This window comes from Brachyhypopomus gauderio, unplaced genomic scaffold (assembly GCF_052324685.1).
Source record: "Brachyhypopomus gauderio isolate BG-103 unplaced genomic scaffold, BGAUD_0.2 sc43, whole genome shotgun sequence".
In the NCBI taxonomy this organism is placed as follows: Eukaryota; Metazoa; Chordata; class Actinopteri; order Gymnotiformes; family Hypopomidae; genus Brachyhypopomus; species Brachyhypopomus gauderio.
Genome location: NW_027506869.1, coordinates 1,123,123 through 1,145,011, shown reverse-complemented (window position 1 = coordinate 1,145,011; position 21,889 = coordinate 1,123,123). Strand labels below are relative to the sequence as shown.

Here is a 21,889-nt window from a genome sequence, read left to right as displayed (position 1 = left end):
GGCAATATTGACGTGTCGACTGTTGATGACGCGGGCCGACTGGGAACGCTTTCCTGACCAATCAGCGAAAATCTGTTAGGTCCCCTAAATATGACGTCGCTAAAAGAAACGCGTGGACGGCGAGAACTATGTTAAGGTAAGCGGTGTTTCTACATTACATCGGCGTTATTGTGTGGGATTGATGGATCAGCGGTTGTAGACACGAACGACGTGCCACGAAATCGTCCTGTGAACATGTGCGATGGGAATAATAACTTCTGTGTTTTGCAGTTTCTTCAGACACTTGACCTTGTCTGGGTTAGCTAACGTGGTCTGCCATACAATAACAGTAACGCAGAGCTGCAGATACTGTATGTTGTTAGCTTAAGTTAATATTCAACATCTCATGATCGACCGACAGTCTGCATTGCCGAGTTGAATCTTGGGATTATAATAGATAAGACTGTATTTAATATAGTACATTTGTTCTATACATTTGTTCACCTTTAATTTAATATCCTTTACTTGGATCTAAAGTATAAAGAAAGCACTCTTCTTTTTACATGGTTCGCCCATTTTCGATGATTAATTCAACTTTGGACTGCTTGGTTGTTTCTAGGCCAGGAGCTGCTGAACTACAGCTCAGAGGTGTTGCTTTGTGACATAACACTGATGTCCTGTGGTGTTACTCTGTCTCTGCAGGAGTGTTCGCAGGTTGCTGACTCTCCTGGACGTACACCACTGTGGCAAAGCCGCTCGCCCCCTCGGCTGCAGCATCCCGGAACCCTGCGCTGTCTTCAACGTGGAGAGTACCATGGCGGACGCAGGTCTGTATAAGCCGCCCCCCGCTGTCCGGGGGATGACCGTGCTGGACCGCGAGGCGTTCGCCCAGACGATCAGCGTGCCCGCTCTCCGCGTCCCCACTACCGTCCTCAACAAGGTCGTCAAGAGTCTGAAGAAAGTCGCCCTGCAGCGGCCCGGCGTGAAACGCGTGGTGGACGACGAGGAGGGGGCGGACGGCGGCGGAGAGCACCGGCTCCTCCTGCTGGACCCGCAGTGCGTCGCAACGGCCGAATCGTTCGGCCGCGAGGAGACGGCGGCGCTCACGGCGTACGGAGTGCCGGCCGAGCTCCGGCGCTACGACCTGCAGCTGACCTACGAGAACCTGAAGAGCGAGGAGGTGCTCCGAGCCGTGCTCCCCGAGGGACAGGACGTGGCCTCGGGCTTCAGCAGGGTGGGCCACATTGCGCACTTGAACCTCAGAGATCACCAGCTGCCGTACAAAAACCTCATAGGTGAGAAGAAGCACCGCCGTCATGGTGCGCTCGACAACGAGGTCAAGTTGCCCTTTTGTTATTGGTTTTCGCAAACATAGTCTGATTATTTAGTTTGTCTGCAGGTCAGGTGATCATGGACAAGAACCCAGGCGTTACCTGTGTCGTCAACAAAACAAACACCATCGACTCCACATACAGAAACTTCCAGATGGAAGTGATGGCAGGAGAGAGTAATATGGTGGCCAAGGTGAGTTTACGCAGCGTTTACGAGACGTAACGGACACGCGACTTGGGTGCGTTACAGGTTCTTGTCTAGCACATGATTAACTCTGAGAATAGGAGAACACATCTGTCTCGGTTTCCCTCAGGATTAATAACGTTTTTATCTGGCACTGGATGCTTCAAATCTCAACGCAACTTCAAATGTTTTTCTTCTGTTATGCTTCGATTGTTTTTGGCACCTTTTAAAGTCTCTCTGTTCCTCCTTAAGGCATTTATTGAAAGTTTTTATAATCAATCATTGTATACTAGACTTCCGTCTTTGCTGCTCTCTTAGATCATCTTTTTTGTCTTTCATTCCTCCTTCACTCATTCTCTCGCTGCAGGTGAGAGAGAACGGTGTGTTCTACGAGTTCGACTTCTCCCGCGTGTACTGGAACCCGCGGCTGAGTACGGAACACGAGCGCGTGGTGTCGCTGCTTCGTCGCGGCGATACCGTCCTGGACGTGTTCGCCGGCGTGGGCCCGTTCGCGGTCCCCGCGGCCCGTCGGGGCTGCGTGGTCCTCGCCAACGACCTCAACCCCGAGGCCCACCGCTGGCTCCAGCACAACGCTCGGCTCAACAAGGTCGGGGCTGCGCTCACGACCTTTAACCTGGACGGACGCGAGTTCATCCGGGGGCCAGTGAGGGAGCGTCTGCCCGGCCTGATGAGGGGCCCGGGTGCTGTGCACGTGGTCATGAACCTCCCGGCGCTGGCGCTGGACTTCCTGGACGCCTTCAGGGGACTGCTAGGCCCCGAGCTGGACCAGGACCTTTCCTGCGAGGCTAGCCTGCCTCAGGTGCACTGTTACGGCTTCTCCAAAGAGGACGATCCCCAGAGGGACGTGGTGCGGCGGGCGGAGGAGAGCTTAGGGGCGTCCCTGCAGGGCCGCTGTTCGGTGCACATGGTGCGGAACGTGGCCCCCAATAAGGAAATGATGTGCGTGAGCTTCTGTCTACCCAAAGAAGTCGTGTACAGGAACCGCAGCTCAACAGAGGACGGTGGGTCAACGGCACCTCCTCACCTCACCGCATCACAGCTGCACACACACACTCTCGGACTCTCCTCGGAGCACACACACACGCTGCACCCATCACGGGAATGCAGCAAGAAAAAAAGTCACACACACACTATACATGTCTGAGGGTGCAGCTGACCCTCACACACACACACACGTTCATCACAGCTTTGCTGTACGGTTTCACGCGCCTCGATCGTGACTGACTGTTCTTGTCACTTCCCCAGATTCAGAGGAACCATCTCCGAAGAGACAGAGGTGTGAGGAGACCGAATAGAACGAACCCTGCTACTTGAACCACGAGAGATTTTATTTTATAATAAACTATACAAATGTCTACATGCTTCCAGATGTCTGTAAATGAGAGTACCACCACCATGAACAACGGTGTCTAGTTGTGTTTGGGTACGTTATCCTGTACACGGTAGGAGCTGGAGACCTGTAGAAATGTGCTTCAAGGTGTAAACCCCACAGGCAGCATAGCCAACAGCAACAAAATCCCAACAGAAGATTTGTTCTTTAGACATTTATTTTAACAAACATTTAAAAAATCCACAAATGTGTTATACAGGGAACGTTCTCTTTACTCGGGCGGAGCAGGAGTAAATGTCCTGGAGCAAAGAAGAAACCATCTGATCATCTTCATCCCAATCCTAATCCTGTTTTAGAAAAAACAGGAAAATTCCTCCTGGATAAGATTTCCTTCAGAGGAAAGTGTTCAGTGAGCTCTTGAACACTCCTGATGTAGCTGACGAGGTGGGCGTGGTTTAAGAGGTGGGCGTGTGTTATGGTCATGAGGGAAAAAGCCCGCTGAAGGCGTCCTGCAGGGCTCGGTGGCAGGCGAGTCCTGACGTGTAACCGCCCGCCAGGTCCTGTGGTGTCGCTGTTCGCACGTGGTTCAGATACCTGTGGAGACACGGCGAGAACGGTCAGGTAGACGCAGAACTGTCTACAGGAAGGCTACCTCAGTGGGGTAACACTGTGTGTGTGGGGGGGGGGGGGGGCAAAATAAAGAGTGTCAGGATTTGGATCTGGAGAAAGCCATCTAACAGTTCATCCATCGTGCACACACACACACTTTTCAGCAGTGTCTGGTGATGTAAAAGCCCCATTCTGCATGCCCACACATCCACACACAGCAAGTGGCGAGTCAGACTTGACGACAGTCTGGATTAAGGTATCAGAGGTGTGTGAGAGTGTGTAAGTGCTTACAGATGTAGACTGCCAAACTCCACCCCCCAACTCCCACTACCCCCCCCCCCCTCCTCTCAATCTCTACTTTCTCCATCTTTCCTTAAATAAACAATAAGATTTCAATCGTACATACACACAAAAATACCACAAAATCCTTCAGGCAATCTGATGAAAGCTTTTTTTATAAAAGCACACAGACCTCAGCTCTTGGTGTCTTGTGGGGTTTCTTTCCTACGTGGGTGTGTGGACAGTTAAGAGCACACTGACATTAATACTATTACACAGTAAGGCCAGTTCTCACCAGACACATTACAGGAGAGTGAGAGAGGGGGGGGGGGAGGTTTGCAAATTGTACCTTCTAGAAAAGCACAATATCAATTCCCATTTACATATGCATGTTTTAAACTAAAATATCAAAATCTTCTCAGATGAAACAGGATTTGCACAGAGAAGGTGAAGAGAGCAGAGAACACGGCTGACACCATCTCTGCCCATCTAACAGGACAATACAGGCATTTATCTAATACTGAGCATTACATGTAACCTAATCCTGCCAGGGTGGGTGGGGGTAAGGTGGAGGGCGTCAAGTGTCAGCAGTAGTACTTAAACTCTCTGCCTCCCCCACTCTCGCTGTATGCACAGATTGGTTTAGTCCTGGGCCATTAACACACACACACACGCACACACACACAGTTTGTTTAGTCTTGGGCCATTAGTTCTACACTGGATCCAAGATGGGCACATACACGCCGTATGCAGACCAGACTGAACGGAGAGACCTCATCCAACATTTGGGTTGTGTGGGCGTGTACGTTTTCAAGTTCCTCTTAATATTTTTGAATTACCAACATAACAAACAGGGTTAGATTGTAAAGACTTTCTAAGCAGCTTTTAAAACTAGGAATTGTTGCCTTTAGGCACATGTGCACACACCTGCACCCGCGCACTCGTGAAAACACGCAGGCACGTGCGCTCACACACACACGCACGCACACACACACAAACACATCTATCATTCTAGATGCTTCGCCCTGATCACCATGTTGCCACTCACACAGCGTTCTTCATCTCTACCCTGCCCTGCACAGAGCCTCGCAAAACACACCCCCCACATTCCACAGGCAGATCTGGTTACATGTGTGTGTGTGTGTGTGTGTGTGTGTGTGTGTGTGTGTGTGTGTGTGTGTGGAGCAGTGGACAGACGACCCCCCCCCCCCCCCCCCCCCACACACACACACACAGACGGAGAACGATCAGTCATTCCAAAATTCACATCAACAGAAAAAAACAGCACAATGTGAGGGATATTTTAATGTCTCTCTCACACACACACCCGCCCGTATGCCCACTCACTAATGAACACATAACTCCAGCCATTCTCTCCTAGATGTGCACTCAGGGGTCAGGGGTCAGGCGCAACATGACAGGAGCCAATCTATCTTCAGAAGTGAGTCCCACAGGTGCCTTACAGTACAGAGAAACAGGATAGAACAGTAGGGAATGTGTGAATGTGTGGAGTAGAACTGTACACTGGTGTCCTGTAGGGGGCGATAAAGTCTGCCAAGATAAATACAACTAAGAATTCATCCAATCCAGAATGTTTTCTGTAAAACCCAGGAGTCCAGGTGTGGGTGTAGGTTTATACACAAGGGAGGCCAAATGCTACCATCACACCAGACTTAAAGGAGTTAGGGTTTTTTCTTTTGCAAAAAACTTTATTCGTCTTGCCCCCTCTGTCATGAGGTCAAAAGTGGGCAGGACCCTCCATGTAGAACTATTTTATACATTCCCTGCTCACCATGTGACTGGGGGGGGGGGGGGGACCTTTACCACATTTCAGGTGAGTTAGTCACTCAAAGCCATGTTTTCTTTGCAAAGCAGAGGCTACTAACCCCTGTTCGTTAAGACATACGTGTGTGGGTGTGGGTGTGGGTGTGGGTGTGTGTGTGTGTGTGTGTGTGTGTGTGTGCACTCCTGCATGCACCCTTTGTAACTTGAAGTGCAGTTTGTGCTGCATTGTATAGACTTTATTTCTCTCTCTGAACAGTGGAGATTTCTTAAATGTATCTGGACCTCAGCTTCAGACCCTTCTAAGAATACTACAGTACTACAGGGGATGATCCTCCTGTTACTGCTGTGATTCTAAAAAAAATAAAAATTAATGTTATTATTAAAATGAAAATTAAGAGATTCCAAATGTGCTGTAAGGCACTCTGACTCCACCCACGCTCTGAAACACTCCTGACTTCATACCAACCAGAGGCATGAGGATGTGACTGCCAACATTACACACACAGACGCACATGCATACACACAGACACAAAGACACACGCGTGAACACACATACACCCCTTTCAAACATAGCTAGAAACTCTTTGTTAGTCAAATATGGCCCAAACCATCTGCATATACAAATATCCTATACCTAAATAGACGGTCCTCTAAAGGAAACCTCGGACACCACCTCTACACTTGAACAGTGCCAGAGAGCCAGAGAAAGACAGAGAGATAGAATGTGACACACACACACACACCTCCAGAGTTAACTGCAAGACACTACAGTGTGAGAGTGCATATCAGTGTGTGTGTGTGTGTGTGTGTGTGTGTGTGTGTGTGTGTGTGTGTGTGTGTGTGTGTGTGTGTGTGTGTGTGTGTGTGTGTGTGTGTGTGTGTGTGTGTGTGGTGTCTGAAACACAGTGTTGGAGATTTATGGCGTCAGTGTCTCAGTGGGAAGAAGGGAAAGATAAACAGAGCGGAGGAGGAGAGGGGAGGGCGGGGTCATGAACACGCCCCCCTGCGCTGTCCGTCAAACCGCACACACGCGCGTACACACGCACACTCAGTCGTGAGCCAATCGGCCGGACTTAACTGACGTCATTTCTCCAGCGGCGAGGTACGTTACAACAAACGGTGTGTGTGTGTGTGTGTGTGTGTGAGTGAGAGAGTGGCCGAGTGTGTGTCCGTCCACAGCTGAGAGGAGGCGGCATTTACCATAATGTTATTGTGTGTACGCGAACACACACTGAAACATTCAGTTTTTCTCCTTGTTCCTTGACCGTTACCATCCATCACCCCCCCCCCCCCCCCCCCGAATCACAGCTTTCTAACTAATGACTGAACGCTCATGGGGGCGCGGATCTCAGCTGGGGGACTTCAGTCCGTTGCTTTGGAAAGAATTTATAAAAAACCAACATAAAAAGCTATTCAGAACCCTAGCTGACAGCATATCATAAACTATAATCAATCCAATTAAATCTTGCTGCAAACAGCCAGAAATCATTAAGCAGTTTCTATAACAGACATTTTTCTTTCTTTCCCTCTCTCTGTGTAACCTGTTGAAAGCTCACTTCCTGTCTGTGCTGACTCGGTGTATGAGGACTTCCTGAACTGAGTGACGAGACTCTCCCTGGAGACGGGCCACAGCCAAGACATCGCCACGGCGATGACAGGCGACCGTTGGCATGGGCTTGACCGCCACTCCCGCCTCTCCCTCTCTCCACCAGAGAGGGGGGAAGAAAGGAGGGATGAAAGATGAGGGGAAAATTGGAGAAACGATGGAAATAAGAGAGAGGGGGAGGGAGAAGGGGTGAGAGAAAGGCAGAGAGAGACAGAGGGAGAAAGAGGGAGAGACAGTGGGAGGGAGGGAGAAATAAAATCTCTAAAACTTCAAGGAATGATGGTCTCTGGAGAGGGGATCTTGGTAATGCCTGGCAAGATGTTCATTTCAGAGCAAAAGTGCCAATGAAAACAATCACCACCCATACCCCTCCAGCCCTCTCTCACACACACCCACACACACCCACACACACCCACACACACACACACACACACACACACACACACACACACACACACACACCCCTCCCCTGCTCTCTCAAGTGACATCAACAGAGCGTCGCGCTCTCATGGGGGCTGTGATGTCGTAAGGCAGCGTCAGCAGCACCGGGGTGTGTGTGTGTGTGTGTGTGTGTGTGTGTGTGTGTGTTGGGGGGGTTAAGACTCCGCAGAGACCCCCCACAAGTCCCCGAGACTACTTCTGCCCGTGTGTGAGAGAAAATGTGTGTGTGGGTGTGTGTGTGTGTGTGAGGTGCCGTTTTAAAGGAGGAAGAGAGCTGTTTAATAGAGATTCCAGCCCCCTCCTCCCTTCTCACTCACACACAGCTGTGTTTAATAAAGCACCCAACCCAACCTTTATTTATACAGGTACAGAACTGAGACGGAGTGTGTCTGTGTGTGTGTGTGTGTGTGTGTGTGTGTGTGTGTGTGTGAGGGAGAGAGTTAGCCCCAGGGGTTAAGGAGAGTGGGTACATAGACGACCCACTGAAAACACAAGCTAGTCCAACATAAATCATCACGAACTCTACTGTCAACCTGAGCTCAAACCAACACACACACACACACACACACACACACACACACAATAGACTCTACTGTCAACCTGAGCTCGGACCCACACACTCACATTCACTCACTCAAGATACTCCACACAGATCATAGACTCTACTGGCAACCTGACCTCAGACCAACACACATAAATGAGTACACACACAAACTCACACACACCATAGACTCAATTGTCAGTTCAATCCCTAACCAAGACAAACAACACTATTTAAAATACCCCTCCTCTGTCACCTACACCCCCCCCAACACACACACACACACACACACACACACACACAAATCTGCTCTTTCCCCTTCACAGTTCAAAAGCTTGCAGCCACAGTTCCACTGGCACATGAAAAGAACTGAGGGGAAAAAAGAAATGAAAAAGAAAGAGAATGATCCACCCATTTTTTCTTTTCATAACCCCTCTCCCTCACTCCTTTACCCTCTCCCTCTCTCTCTCTGTTCATCTCCCGCCTGACTCTCTCTCCCCATCTCCTTTCCTTTCTCTCCCTTTCCTTTTCCTCTCTCTCTCTCTCTCTCCCTCTCTCAACCAGCACCCTGCTTTCTCCCCTCCTCTTTCTCCTTTTAACTTTCAGCTTAAACCACATCACAAGGTATGTAGGCAGGACTAGGAATGTATATGTGGTTGTGTGTGTGTGTGTGTGTCTCTTATATGGTCACCAAAAGGGCCAAGCTGAACTGAAGCATGAAACTGCAAACATCGCAGAAATGTCTGCAGCTTTCCTGTTTACACTGGGTGCATGGTGCACCATGGGAGATGTGGTTTATTTGTTTGAGTAAGAGATGACCATTTATCTCTGTCACATACACCGAGTGAGAGGAACAAGAATGAGAGAACAGAACGAGAGAGAGAAATGTGGAAAGTGCAGAAAAAGATCATGGAAGACACTCGCATGTAAAAATAAGGCCACATTAAAGCCAGCAATAAGAAAACGAACTGGAACAGTCTGGAACTGCTGGTAAAAATGCTGCCAGTTCTTCTGGCCAATGGCAGAGCAGCGATGAGTCACATGGGAGGGGCAGAGTGGTCCTGCTCCCAGAAACCCCTCCAACATCTATATGGAGAAGTGAGCGGAGCTTGTGCAGGTGTAGGAACTGCATGTGTGTGGTAGTTGCGTGTGTGCGGTAGTGGAGTGTGTGTGTGTGTGTCGTACCCTAGCCTTGCCAGGTACTCCAGTTCAGGCACGACGGGGCCATGTGTTTGGATTCGCAGAGGCTGGTAGACGTAGAGTTCCTCCTCCACCCGCACTACTGGAGCCAGAGAGACTGTCTGACCCTACGAGAGAGAGACAGGGAGAGACAAGACAGGCTGAACACCGCCATCTATTACAAGCATTAATGTGACTCAGAGGAACCCAAGATAACACAAATCACAGCACAGTCTCACTGAAGAGACCTGTGACACTGTCAGTCACCGTGGCCCGTGCCATTCTCCTATGAGAGCAAAGCTATTGGACAGATTCATGTGGATAATTCAAGATTCCAGCCAATTGTCCAACTCCAAAATTGGCCAATAAAACCACATGCTCAGGAGAGACACGCCCAGTGGGGAGGGGGGGAGGGGGGGTTTAACCCTCTGACTGCTGAGCCTTTTCTTTTTACTGTATTCACACTTTAGTGCACAGTGATCCTATTTATAGCTGTCAAATGTAAGTGTTGGATGTCAGTGGACTCAGCACAATCTAAGCTGGATGTAACTAACACACACACACACACACACACACACACACACACACACACACACACACACACACACACACACACACACACACACACACACACACACACACACACACACACACACACACATACGTCTTTGATGTAATAGAATACATTTATAATACAAAATATGGGGGAGGGGAAAAAAAGCTTTTTTAGTTCTTTTTAAAAATAAAATTTCCTGTTACACAGAAAGAACAAATACACACCAGAGAGGAATCTCATGAAAGGCTGCTCACACTGAGGGTCTATTATATAAAACACACAACCCGAGCTTAAACTGGTCTTTTCTAAGAAAGCATTAACACATTTTAGTCATAGGCTGCTGAAGAAATACTGCATAGACTTTTTCTTCTGTGTGGACAGACTTGTCTCCTGGAGGTCGTGAGGACTGAGTTGCAGCAGGGTGACGTGTCAGCACCTGAACCAGAAACAAAAATGTAGTTAAGTATATATATATATATATATAATGAGAAAGTGGAATAAAAATTCATAATTTACAAGCATGTACACTAAATAAAATTACTTCTTAGATTTTTTAGATGTACACATACATACACACAGAAACACACAAACTCTTGCACACGCACACACCTCTGCCTAACAAAAAAAGATTTATGCATTCAGCAATTTGAATATAGCTACTGTTGTAAAACAACACTTTTGAAAGCCAAATGAATCATCGCCAGAATACTATTTGATTGAAATGTACTCAGGTAAAGTCCAGAAAAAAAATTCAGAGTAGACTAAATAAAAAGTTAGTTCATATAGTGACATATATAGTGGTTCATGTTGACAGAAAATTATAGATTTACATTACTAGATTTGCTGTATCATCAGAAATAAACTGACAGTACTCACAAATCATCATCTTCATGAAGTTATTTGATGTGTAAAGATCTTCCAGATGGGTGAAAAGGCTGTCCGGAGCTGGTAGGCCATCTCCCTCACCGCTCCATTCTTGAGCAGTCCACAATTCTGCTGCTTCTTGAAAAGCGTCAGGCTGTGAAGCTTTGAGGGGTTTTGGAAGGCTTAAAGTTGCTAACGCTAGTACCGGTCATAGAGGAATCGTCCAGTGCTCATTTTAACCACTGAAATGTCAGAAATCTAATGCATAAAATCACTCTAGAACAAAAGACTGAATTGTGGTGAGCTATTAAAAAGAACAAGGTCACCGCATCCCTGTGGGCCATTCAGATGCATGGAAATAGTCTTAGAATTGGTGTGTGTGTGTGTGTGTGTGTTGAAAATGGGAATTTCCATCTACAAGGTGTCCTCCAGTCCAACAGCAACTAAACACATCAGGCATTCCAGAACTGTAAGAGAAGAGTTCAGTGAAGCCAAAGCAGACTGGAGGAAGCAGACTGGAGGAAGCAGACTGGAGGAAGGAGACTGGAGGAAGGAGACTGGAGGAAGGAGACTGGAGGAAGGAGACTGGAGGAAGCAGACTGGAGGAAGCAGACTGGAGGAAGCAGACTGGAGGAAGGAGACTGGAGGAAGGAGACTGGAGGAAGGAGACTGGAGGAAGGAGACTGGAGGAAGGAGACTGGAGGAAGCAGACTGGAGGAAGCAGACTGGAGGAAGGAGACTGGAGGAAGGAGACTGGAGGAAGGAGACTGGAGGAAGGAGACTGGAGGAAGGAGACTGGAGGAAGGAGACAATGCTCAAACACGGACACAACTGTTGCTGTGGACAAGTTCGGAGTGGACAAGTTCGGAGTGCAGGCGTGGGAGTGTGTGGGGGAAGGTGTGTGTATATTGCAATCATTTAAGGATTTACGAGGCATTTATAGCTTCAGTCAGTGTGTATTCCAAGAACCAGCAAAACCTTCAGATCCAGAAGATTTTTTACTGTTCCTTCTAATCCATAAGTGATAAACTCAGGCCTTGAACGGGCACAGCACTGCAGTGGATGGGACTCAAAAACACACTGCAGAGTAGTTTTACAGACAGACTAGGGTGTGTGTGTGGGGGGGGGTATAGACAGACAGAGAGGGGAGAGGGAAGACAGAGAGATGTTGGCACTGTCTGAGGCATGTAAACAGTGTACGAAAGCTTTACCAGACAGAGCAGAGGGAAACCAGGCACTGTGAATCAGGGAGCATCCACCACGTGTTTCCATCACGGGGCATTTAAACACGATGACTAGGACTCTCTGTAATTATCAAATTCGCGTATTATGGAGAACACGTAGGCTGTCTACAAATGCAGGAGCTGCAGTTCTGTACTGCTGATGTCAGAATCTCAGAAGAAAAAGTGAGAGGGATAGAGGAAAAGAGAGGGAAGAAAGAGTGGGAGTGAGAAAGGGGGAGAAAAAGAGGAAGAAAGACAGAGAGAGTGATAGAGGGAGGGAGAGATGTGAATAACAGAAGAAAATCGAACGTACATTCAGAACTCCACAGCCTAGCAGGGCTGTGGAGTTAGTCAGGGCTACATCTCAGGTCCTGGTCTATTTCACTACATAAAGGACTAAGCCAGCTGGACATCCTGGACTTTGGGAGATTTTGGGCACTAATGTCACCACGGGCTGTAAATTAAAGCAGGTAATCCTAGCGCATCACTAACTGTCCTATACGTCCAAACCATGATATAAGTTAAAAATACAGAACAAGTAGAACTGGAACACAGTGTCAGACCAATTACATACTGGCAAACCCTCAATCAGCCTGAACTATGTTCAATAAAAAAAAAATTAACTGGTCCATCACCTTCCCCCCGAGAATCTCAGGCTCTGGTCCTACTCAGCCTTCATCTCAATAGGCATGAAAAGCTAAACCTGCTGCTCCTCCTCCTTCTCCAGAAACATAATCAAAGAAACTGGCAAAGTCCCTACAATATAATGTTATATTCGGAACTGGAATAAATCAGCAGAACAAATTAAATTGCAATAGAACCTTAAATCATACCACCAATCTGGAGTCCTAATCTAAAGATTAAACATGTACATGAAACAAAACCACTAACAAAATTTACTGTAAGTGACCACAACCGTGAACTGGAGAGAAGCTACGACAAACCCTGGATGTCAGGAGAGGTTATTATCTACTGCAAAATACAAGATGAAAAATTACATTACTCTACACCCCACTGACATTACACCCACATCTACACCAAACTGAAATTAATCTACATCTACACCATACTGACATTATTCCAGCTTCTACTGACAATACTCAATACCCCTCTGACATCACTATGCACCAACTGAAAATACTCCCCACAAAAAATTGTGTGTGTGTGTGTATGTGCACGTGCCCATCCAGCAAGTGAAGCATTACATGTATATATGGTTAAAGTACTGCTCAGGACAGCCACTCAAACTCACCAAGTCTGAGGTTTAATCCACGCTGATCCGAGGCAAACGAAAACACACACACACACACACACACACACACACACACACACACACACACACACACACACACACACACACACACACACACACACACACACACACACACACCATAATTCAGGAGATCAGCCTGCCAACACATACCCCACACACACACACACACACACACACACATTACCATCTCCCTCAGATTATGCTGTCATCACATTTTGATACCAGTGGAAAACGCCACCATGCGCCAGAAAAGACACACACACACAACCAAACCCACACACCCATCCATCCATCCACCCACACACCCGTCTACAGCTGCATATGACTTCTCCGGCATCAAAATCTCCATCTGCTCCTAACATTACTGTGCCCCAGTCCTGCTTCACGACTGTCTGGGTGTGTGTTAGGTGAAGGAGTGTTAGACATACAGTTGGCCTCCGGTGTCTCTCAAATGGAGCCCTCGGGCCAATCCATCTTCATTATCCGCGGGGGAGGCGAGGCACGAGAGCAGAACACCACCCCCAGGTCCTGGCTGGATTCAGAGACCCTCAGAGACAACTCCACTGGGGCTGAAACACTCAAACTCTCCACAATGGAACAGTCTGAAATCTGCGGCACACTGGAACCGCTTTGAAACGTTTGTTTGAAATCATGTGTGAACCACTCATCTGTTTACATTTATACCAGTGAGCTGAGGTCAACTCTATTCGATGGAGTCAAAACTAAAGACCCTCAGCCAGAACGCTACAGAACTGAAATGCTCCATTTACTGCCACACAGAAATAAAGTTAATCAAATATTACGTCTGATCTTGCCTTTTTACGAAGGCCTTTGTCGCAAAGCAGCATTTTAGATGTCCGAGTCCTAATCAGCGTCCTTAGCTTTTAAAAGGCAAGAGAGGAATATACCTAACCTACAACACAGGGTATCTAGAGTTCACACTGTATTAAATAAGGAATATACCTAACCTACAACACAGGGTAGCTAAAGATCACACTGTATTAAATAAGGAATATACCTAACCTACAACACAGGGTAGCTAGAGATCACACTGTATTAAATAAGGAATATACCTAACCTACAACACAGGGTAGCTAGAGATCACACTGTATTAAATAAGGAATATACCTAACCTACAACACAGGGTAGCTAGAGTTCACACTGTATTAAATAAGGAATATACCTAACCTACAACACAGGGTAGCTAGAGATCATACTGTATTAAATAAGGAATATACCTAACCTACAACACAGGGTAGCTAGAGTTCACACTGTATTAAATAAGGAATATACCTAACCTACAACACAGGGTAGCTAGAGATCACACTGTATTAAATAAGGAATATACCTAACCTACAACACAGGGTAGCTAGAGATCACACTGTATTAAATAAGGAATATACCTAACCTACAACACAGGGTAGCTAGAGATCACACTGTATTAAATATTGTACAATAGTAACCTAATGAACTAAGAGTCCAGCACAGCGATCCGGTTTAGTAATGCACAACTTTTACCCTCTGCACAGACGCACGCGTGCGCACACACACAAACACGCATGCACACACACACACACACGCACAAACTCTGACCATGCAAGTCCTCAGCATGCCTCAAGGTCAACGAATTGAAATCCTCCATCATCACCTCTCACTGACATTCTAGAGTGTATTCGCACTCACACACATGCAAAGCCAACACACACACACACACACACACACACACACGCACGCACATCCGCGCGCACACACACACACACACACACACACAAGGTCCAAAGAGATTTACAAATAAACCCTCATCTGTTTCTGCCAATCAGGCATAAAGACGTGATTCATAACAAACGTGTGTATGTGTGTGTGTGTGTGCGCATGTGTAAACACACTTCACAAGTAGCTCAGGGTTTGTGTCCATTGAAGGTACATAATGGACACAAGGCACATTATGTCCACACAGCCCACACTACACTCACACACACTCGCTCACTAGAGTGTGTGTGTTGCAGAACAGGTCAAACAGGTCTGTGGGCTTAAAATGAGAAAAAGGTCAGAGTGAAGGACAGACTTGAGCCAACATGCTGAAACGTGGCGTGGTCGCTCATTCCTCCCCCCTGATCCTCCCGCCGTTCAGCAGACATCTCCAGTGTGTGTGTGTGTGTGCGGCGCGTGTGTGTGTGTGTGTATGCGTGTTCTCACCATCAGTATGCCTGTAGAGAAGACGGTGGCTGGTTTGAAGGGGTTGTGTGCAGTGATGGCTAAGTTACCTTGAGAAAGTGATCCGATTACTGATTACTCCTTTTAAAAGTAACTTAGTTACGTTACTGATTACTTGATTTTAAAAGTAACTACGTTAGATTACAAGTTACTTTTAATAGTTACATACAGCAGAAAAATAAATTTTTCCAATACTCACTTTATTGGAAGTGCATTTTTAACAGTAACAATGTATTGAAGCAGGTTCGGTAACCGAGCAGAAACTGCTTAATCAAAAATCCAGAGGAGGGAAACTTTATTGATAACGCAACGCTGGCGCGCGGCCCTCCCCCTCGTGTCACTTAAAGGGCGAGACTCGCCGTGAGGAGTAGTAGTCGCTACAGTATCTCCTGACATTACGTTTGTGTAAGCTGCGCGGTATTATTTGTAAATTATTTGTAAACGTAATACAAGTGAACTGTTCAGTCAAACAGCTTGTGAAACAAAATACCATTACAATTTCAAGCATTTTAAAGTAGGCGATGTTAGTCAAAATTCCAGCACTTTTCAAACGTGGAACACAAAGCAACATTAGAATTCATCAGGTAAATGCTCCTTCCCCTGTTTTTGAGGGGTGTTTCTTTATACTACCACATATCGTTACGGGAGGACACTGCAAAGAATGACTTGTAAAACGTGCTTTCACAGGGTCGCGTGCAGCGTGCGAGTCGAGCACTACGGTCAGACACAAAAGTAGAACTGACCAAGAAGAAAGATAAAATATATATTTTTACTAAGGAAAATAAAAATAGTAACGCACAGTTATTTGGATAAGTAACTTTAATCTGATTACTGGACTGGAAATAGTAGTGCGTTATATTACTCGTTACCGAAAAAAGTGGTAAGATTAGAGTAACGCGTTACTGACATCACTGCTTGGTGTGTGTGTGTGTGTGTGTGTGTGTGTGTGTGTGTGTTCTCACCATCAGTATGCCTGTAAAGAAGATGGTGGCTGGTTTGAAGGTGTGTGTGTGTGCGTGTGTGTGCTCTCACCATCAGTATGCCTGTAGAGAAGATGGTGGCTGGTTTGAAGGTGTGTGTGTGTGTGTGTTCTCACCATCAGTATGCCTGTAGAGAAGATGGTGGCTGGTTTGAAGGTGTGTGTGTGTTTGTGTGTGTGTATGTGTGTTCTCACCATCAGTATGCCTGTAGAGAAGATGGTGGCTGGTTTGATGTTCTGTTTCTGCTGCTCGATCTGATTCTCCAGGTGAGCTGCTCTCTCCTTATGCTGAGCCAGAAGAATAGAGGCTGGCAACTGGGAACTCTCCTACACACACACACACACACACACACATGCAGACACACACATATGAAAAACAAAAGAATAAATGTAACTTACACTTACACCATTGGTCTGGTGTGTGTGTGTGTGTACCAGCTCATCAAGGAGGGCTTGCTTGTTCTTCCTCTTGGCCTGTAGCTGCCTCTGCTCCTCCTGCAGGTTCTGCAGTCGCCGCTGCTCTGAGTCCTGCTGCTCCAACAACAGAAGCTCCTCCAACTCCTCCTGTTCCCGCGTCTAGAGAGAGAGGGAGAGAGAGAGGGAGAGAGAGGGAGAGAGAGAGGGAGGGAGAGAGAGAGAGAGAGAGAGAGGGAGGGAGAGAGGGAGGGAGAGAGGGAGAGAGAGAGGGAGAGAGAGAGGGAGAGAGAGGGAGGGAGAGAGAGGGAGAGGGAGAGAGGGAGAAAGAGAGGGAGAGAGGGAGAGAGAGAGGGAGAGAGAGGGAGGGGAGAGAGAGGGACAGAGAGAGAGACAGACAGGGACAGAGAGATAGACAGAGAGAGGGAAAGAGACAGGGACAGAGAATGAAACAGAGGAGGAGAAACAGAGAGAGAGGAGGGAGGGGGAGAGATAGGAAAGAGAGAGGAGATATGAAGGGAGTAACAGAGAGAGAGGGAGAGATGGAGGGTGAGAATAAGAAAATGAAAGACATGCAGAAGAGAAAGGGATGAAGGGAGGGGAGAGATGGAGAGAGATAGAGGGAGGGAGAGATGGAGAGACAGATAGGGAGGGAGAGAGAGCAGAATGGAGTGGGTGAGACGGGCAGAAGGGGGGGAGAGGGTGAAAGAGAAAGATGTTAAACGACAGTCTAAACGTCACATTTCAGCACTGCCATACTAATGCTGAGTTCACTGCAGTCACACACACACACACACACACACACACACACACACACACACACACACTTACCAGTTTGGCTTTATTCTTCTGGATGAGGTCCCTGTTTTCTCTCTGGTACTGTTCCATTATCTGTTTGGTACTCTCAATGTCTACATTATTCGTCAGGTTAAACACTGGGGACACACACAACATTAAAATTCTCTTACATATTTAATCAATGCTGACCACATCACATGAAAAACAAAACAAACAAAAAAAAAGACACTGAAACGCAAAACACAGATCGATCACGTCAGAAAGGCCCAAAGCCCTTGCAGGAGGAGGCAAGTCACACTGCCCTATTAAAAAGACACGAGAGACTTAAAGGTGTCTATCAATTAGAAAGAAATACTGACACAACATGACTGTTGTAACAGTGTGCCAATTACAGCATTTGGTCGACAGACACACACGCGCCTACTATATATACATATATAAAATGGCCATCAGGACGTGCTCCCTGGGTATTCATGACCTTCAGGACCCACGCACAGCATTCTGCTACCTGCACCAGGTGAGCTCCACAAACGCTCATGAAGAGCCAACGCTGTTTGGTTCGGTCTAACGCCAATCGATGTGCCCTTCAACTCGAACCAATCAGACATTCGCTCATACCGCAGGCTCGTTTCTGCGTAAGCACACCTTTAATCAGCACACCTTTATTCAGTTATTTAATCGGTTATTCTTCATCTCAAATGCAGATGGTCTCTACCATCACACCCCCTTTCCAAACGGCCCCTTCCTCCACCACCAGGCCCTGGAGAGACAAAAGTGGTGAAGCGCCTCACCGATCTCCTCCACCTGCTCCAGATAATCGTTATACTCCCGGAGACTGGGGAAGTCTACGTCCCTCTTATTATAACTGCAGAAAGAGAGAGAGAGAGAGAGAGAGAGAGAGAGAGAGAGAGAGAGAGAGAGAGAGAGAGAGAGAGAGAGAGAGAGAGAGAGAGATTCCAGACTCATCACTGTTCTCACTTTGTTCTGTAATTCTCTCTACATGTGTCAATTTTACAGGTTGAGGGTGAAGAACATGACTGACGGTGGACTGCTCACATTTTCAGCACACGTTTGCGTATCTCCACCTCCTTGTCGATGGCGGGGTCTTCAAAGAGCTGCAGACGGAAGTTGCTCTTCCTCAGGGGGGTGTCGCACTGGACGCAGTTCCCAGACCCCCGCACAAACAACATCTCCACACAGTTCTCACAACTGCAAAACACACACACACACAGTTATCAGACCCACGCACAAAAAACATCTCCAAACAGTTTTCGCAAAGTGCAAAACACACACACAGTCATCAGACCCACGCACAAAAAACATCTCAACACAGTTCTCAGGACTGCAAAATACACACACACACAAATGGCTATCGGACCACCCACACAAAAAACGTCTCTACGCAGTTTTCACAACAGCAAAAAACACACACCCACCCACATACACACACACACACACACACACACACACACACACACACACACACACACACACACAGTTTGTTTAATGTACAAACTCTGCTTTTTTTCCCTGAGATTTTGAAAAGTAGAATGGAAAGTTCAAAAGCATGTTAATAAAAGCAGTGGAAAGAAAGTCTTTTTAACAGATTACCCAGAATGTGACTGACACATACACAGACCCCCCCCCCCCCCCCCACACACACACACACACACACACACACACACAGAGATCATTCCTTTTAACTGTTCCAGCAGAGGAGCTTGGCTTTCCAAAAAATTCCAAGCTTAAAAGTAACTTAATGGATAAAACACAAGTTTGATGTATGTGTAAGTGTGCATTTTTGTGTGTGTGTGTGTGTGTGTTGGTCTTACTTAATCACAGAGGAATAGTGATGGAAGCTTAGTTTTGAGGCAAAACAGACCCATGCCCCCCACAACTAGGCCTTTGGCAGTACACGTGAGGTCAGTGTGTGTGTGTGTGTGTGTGTGTGTGTGTGTGTGTGTGTGTAACATCAATTCTTTGTTCCAGTACCACATTTCAGACCTCTGGGTTGTGACGGTACATTCCACAGGCCAGTGCTGTCATGGTTTTCCCTCTTCATCAGCAGAGCTCCGTGTCTGTTACCTTTTCTCTCACCAGCTCTGGTCTCAGTCTCCCTCTCAAATCAGTTTAGTTCAGTTTACCAACAGTTTCTGAAGCGATTAAAGAACTTTTTAATTTTAAAAGTGTTAAATGTGAGGAAAAGTAAAAAAAGAACAAAGGAAGAAAAATAAATCTTTCACACACACACACCTCCATACTAGTTTACGACATGTTGAAATGTTTTTTCTAAGGGTATGGCAGTTAACATATTGCGCTGACATTCAAAGATATCTTTCAACATTCATCTCTTTAACACACATGCAACATTAATCTTTAGTGAGTTTAAAATGTCTTGTGTGAAAAACTGTTTCTGTTTCTCCTGACCTGTTTAGGATTTTTTATTTTAATCAGCTTTTTAAAGAAACCAATTTGATTTTGTCATTATGTTCAAATAACTATGTTAACAGACTAATTCAGAATACTCAGAAATCAGAATTCTCCAGAAGAACTTGCCTTGATTGTTATCTGTGCAGATACCGCTGCAGTTACTTAGATCACCATTGTTATATATTGAGTTAATAAAACCTCTGTTCCATGGGGAAATTCACTGTCATTTGGTTAATTAGTTTTCTGGTTTCACGTTTTAAATATTTCACTATTGGTTGTCAATTGCACGTGCTTTCTATTTCTCATGGTTTTGTATTTTTCCTTTAAATTCTTGAATACCAACAGTAGTCTAGACACCACTGGATATTTTACTGTGATTTTACTTTGGAAGGTTCTTCTATGAATGTAGTCTGATCTGAATTTCAAGCATGGTATTCTGGATTTAAGAAAATCTTCCAAATGAGTTTTCTACTTTACTGTTATGAATTGGGGTAGTTTTTGATTGTAATTCTTTTGCCCAAAAATATATTGTCCATCAATCGATACCAGATCCAATTTACACAGCTGGTTTCTATACTAAATTCCTACATAACCGTTTCTCAAGCATGTCACCTCCTTACGAATGTGATTTTGCACTAAGCAGACCAGCTGCCTTTCCTGCCTTGCCACACCCTCTGGATTCATGTCCTAACCATTAAGTAATTTCTTAATCTTATAACTTACATATTTTACAACTGTTACAATCTGTTAAAAATTTTTATTTAATGCATATTCATCTTGACTGGAATGGAGCTATAATTTCATTATCTTTCCAAAATCAGCAGGCTTAATGCAAGAGTCCACCTTAAAAGTTAACAATCTGACCATCCACAGACACAGAGGAATATCCTGGACCCGCCCTTAACTTATCCGGTAAGCTTAGGTCCCAGAAGATCAACAGATCAACAACTCATCTTTTAGTTTATGATCGCTCGTGAATACTGACTTTGAACTTGAAGCAGTCATTCTCAACACACCAATGTAAATCAAGTGTCCTTTCAATGGGAACATAATTTTTGTCCATTCTTTCAATTCCTCAACTTTATTCTCCTTGGGAGCAGAAATCAGAAGTGCTGATCAATTCTTGTTTGACCATTTATACACATAAAATCCTCCCCTTTTTTCAAAGCAGTCAAAAGCTCTATCTCCACTGTATTGTTTACTGACGAGACACATGACAGTCATCTACATAGAAGTTCTTGATGGTGTTGACAGCATCTGCTGGAAAGACAAACTACCGGCAGCAGCAGTTTTTCTTAGTGCAAATGTCTTAGTGCAAATGTTTACACAGCTTGGTGACGACGTTACACCAAAGAGATTCCATATGACTGCAATCTCTCTCAAATCACCTGTTGGACATCACAGAAAAAGTCTGACACCTTGACAAGTACACTGAACACTGAATACACAGTGAGGATTCTAACAAGAGAACTTGTAAGCTCTAGAGATTGTATGAGTTGATAGATCAGTGGTGTCCCTTTGTACACAGTTTCACAGTCAATAACAACTCAATAAACAAAATCCAATAACTTGGATGATAAACAGCATGGTGAGGAATGCACTAGGTCTTTCCTTCAGGTAGACTCATTCTGCATGCGCTTCCTCAATCGCATCACTAAGTAGGAAGTCATTATGAAGCAACTCACTTTTCCCAAATCTCCTTTCTAGACGTAAAAAATTGCAAGTCTGCAAGTGACCAATTGCACTGCATGATAAAACTCCAAATGTCTATATTTCGATTCGGCTGAAGTTATCACGATACAAGTTTAATTTCTTCTCTTGAGTCTGACCTTCTGAGCATCTCTCACTGAAGC

General features: G+C 46.0%; 2 protein-coding genes across 5 annotated transcripts in view; one reads left to right on the top strand and one right to left on the bottom strand.

The window, feature by feature from the left end:
- Positions 1-10: 10 nt before the first annotated feature.
- trmt5 (tRNA methyltransferase 5) lies at positions 11-2,962 on the top strand. Of its 4 annotated transcripts, none has more exons than XM_076985581.1 (5): positions 11-136; positions 682-1,274; positions 1,379-1,503; positions 1,862-2,516; positions 2,761-2,962. In XM_076985581.1, exons 1-5 carry the CDS (start codon positions 129-131, stop codon positions 2,808-2,810), a joined length of 1,431 nt encoding a protein of 476 aa, XP_076841696.1. In that variant the 5' UTR covers positions 11-128; the 3' UTR covers positions 2,811-2,962. The 4 variants fall into 4 exon arrangements, with proteins under 4 accessions (XP_076841696.1, XP_076841697.1, XP_076841695.1 ...); XM_076985582.1 differs by lacking the exon at positions 11-136 and adding an exon at positions 155-236; XM_076985580.1 differs by lacking the exon at positions 11-136 and adding an exon at positions 192-297.
- Positions 2,963-3,101: 139 nt separating this feature from the next.
- Positions 3,102-21,889, bottom strand: part of mnat1 (MNAT1 component of CDK activating kinase) — a 29,300-nt gene continuing 10,512 nt past the window's right edge. The window contains exons 2-8 of the mRNA XM_076985589.1: positions 18,663-18,815; positions 18,398-18,471; positions 17,640-17,743; positions 16,830-16,970; positions 16,590-16,721; positions 9,292-9,413; positions 3,102-3,439 (exon numbers count right to left, since the gene is read on the bottom strand). Coding sequence (XP_076841704.1) covers positions 3,325-3,439; positions 9,292-9,413; positions 16,590-16,721; positions 16,830-16,970; positions 17,640-17,743; positions 18,398-18,471; positions 18,663-18,815 — 841 coding nt within the window. The 3' untranslated portion in view covers positions 3,102-3,324. The remainder of the gene's footprint in view (positions 3,440-9,291; positions 9,414-16,589; positions 16,722-16,829; positions 16,971-17,639; positions 17,744-18,397; positions 18,472-18,662; positions 18,816-21,889) is intronic.

Bases quoted from the DNA above. Each gene is read 5' to 3' on its own strand.
- trmt5 (XM_076985580.1), top strand. From the start codon at position 242: ATGGGAATAATAACTTCTGTGTTTTGCAGTTTCTTCAGACACTTGACC. The intron at 298-681 runs GTTAGCTAACGT...CTGTCTCTGCAG, and splicing joins AGACACTTGACCTTGTCTGG to GAGTGTTCGCAGGTTGCTGA. The intron at 1,275-1,378 runs GTGAGAAGAAGC...GTTTGTCTGCAG, and splicing joins GCCGTACAAAAACCTCATAG to GTCAGGTGATCATGGACAAG.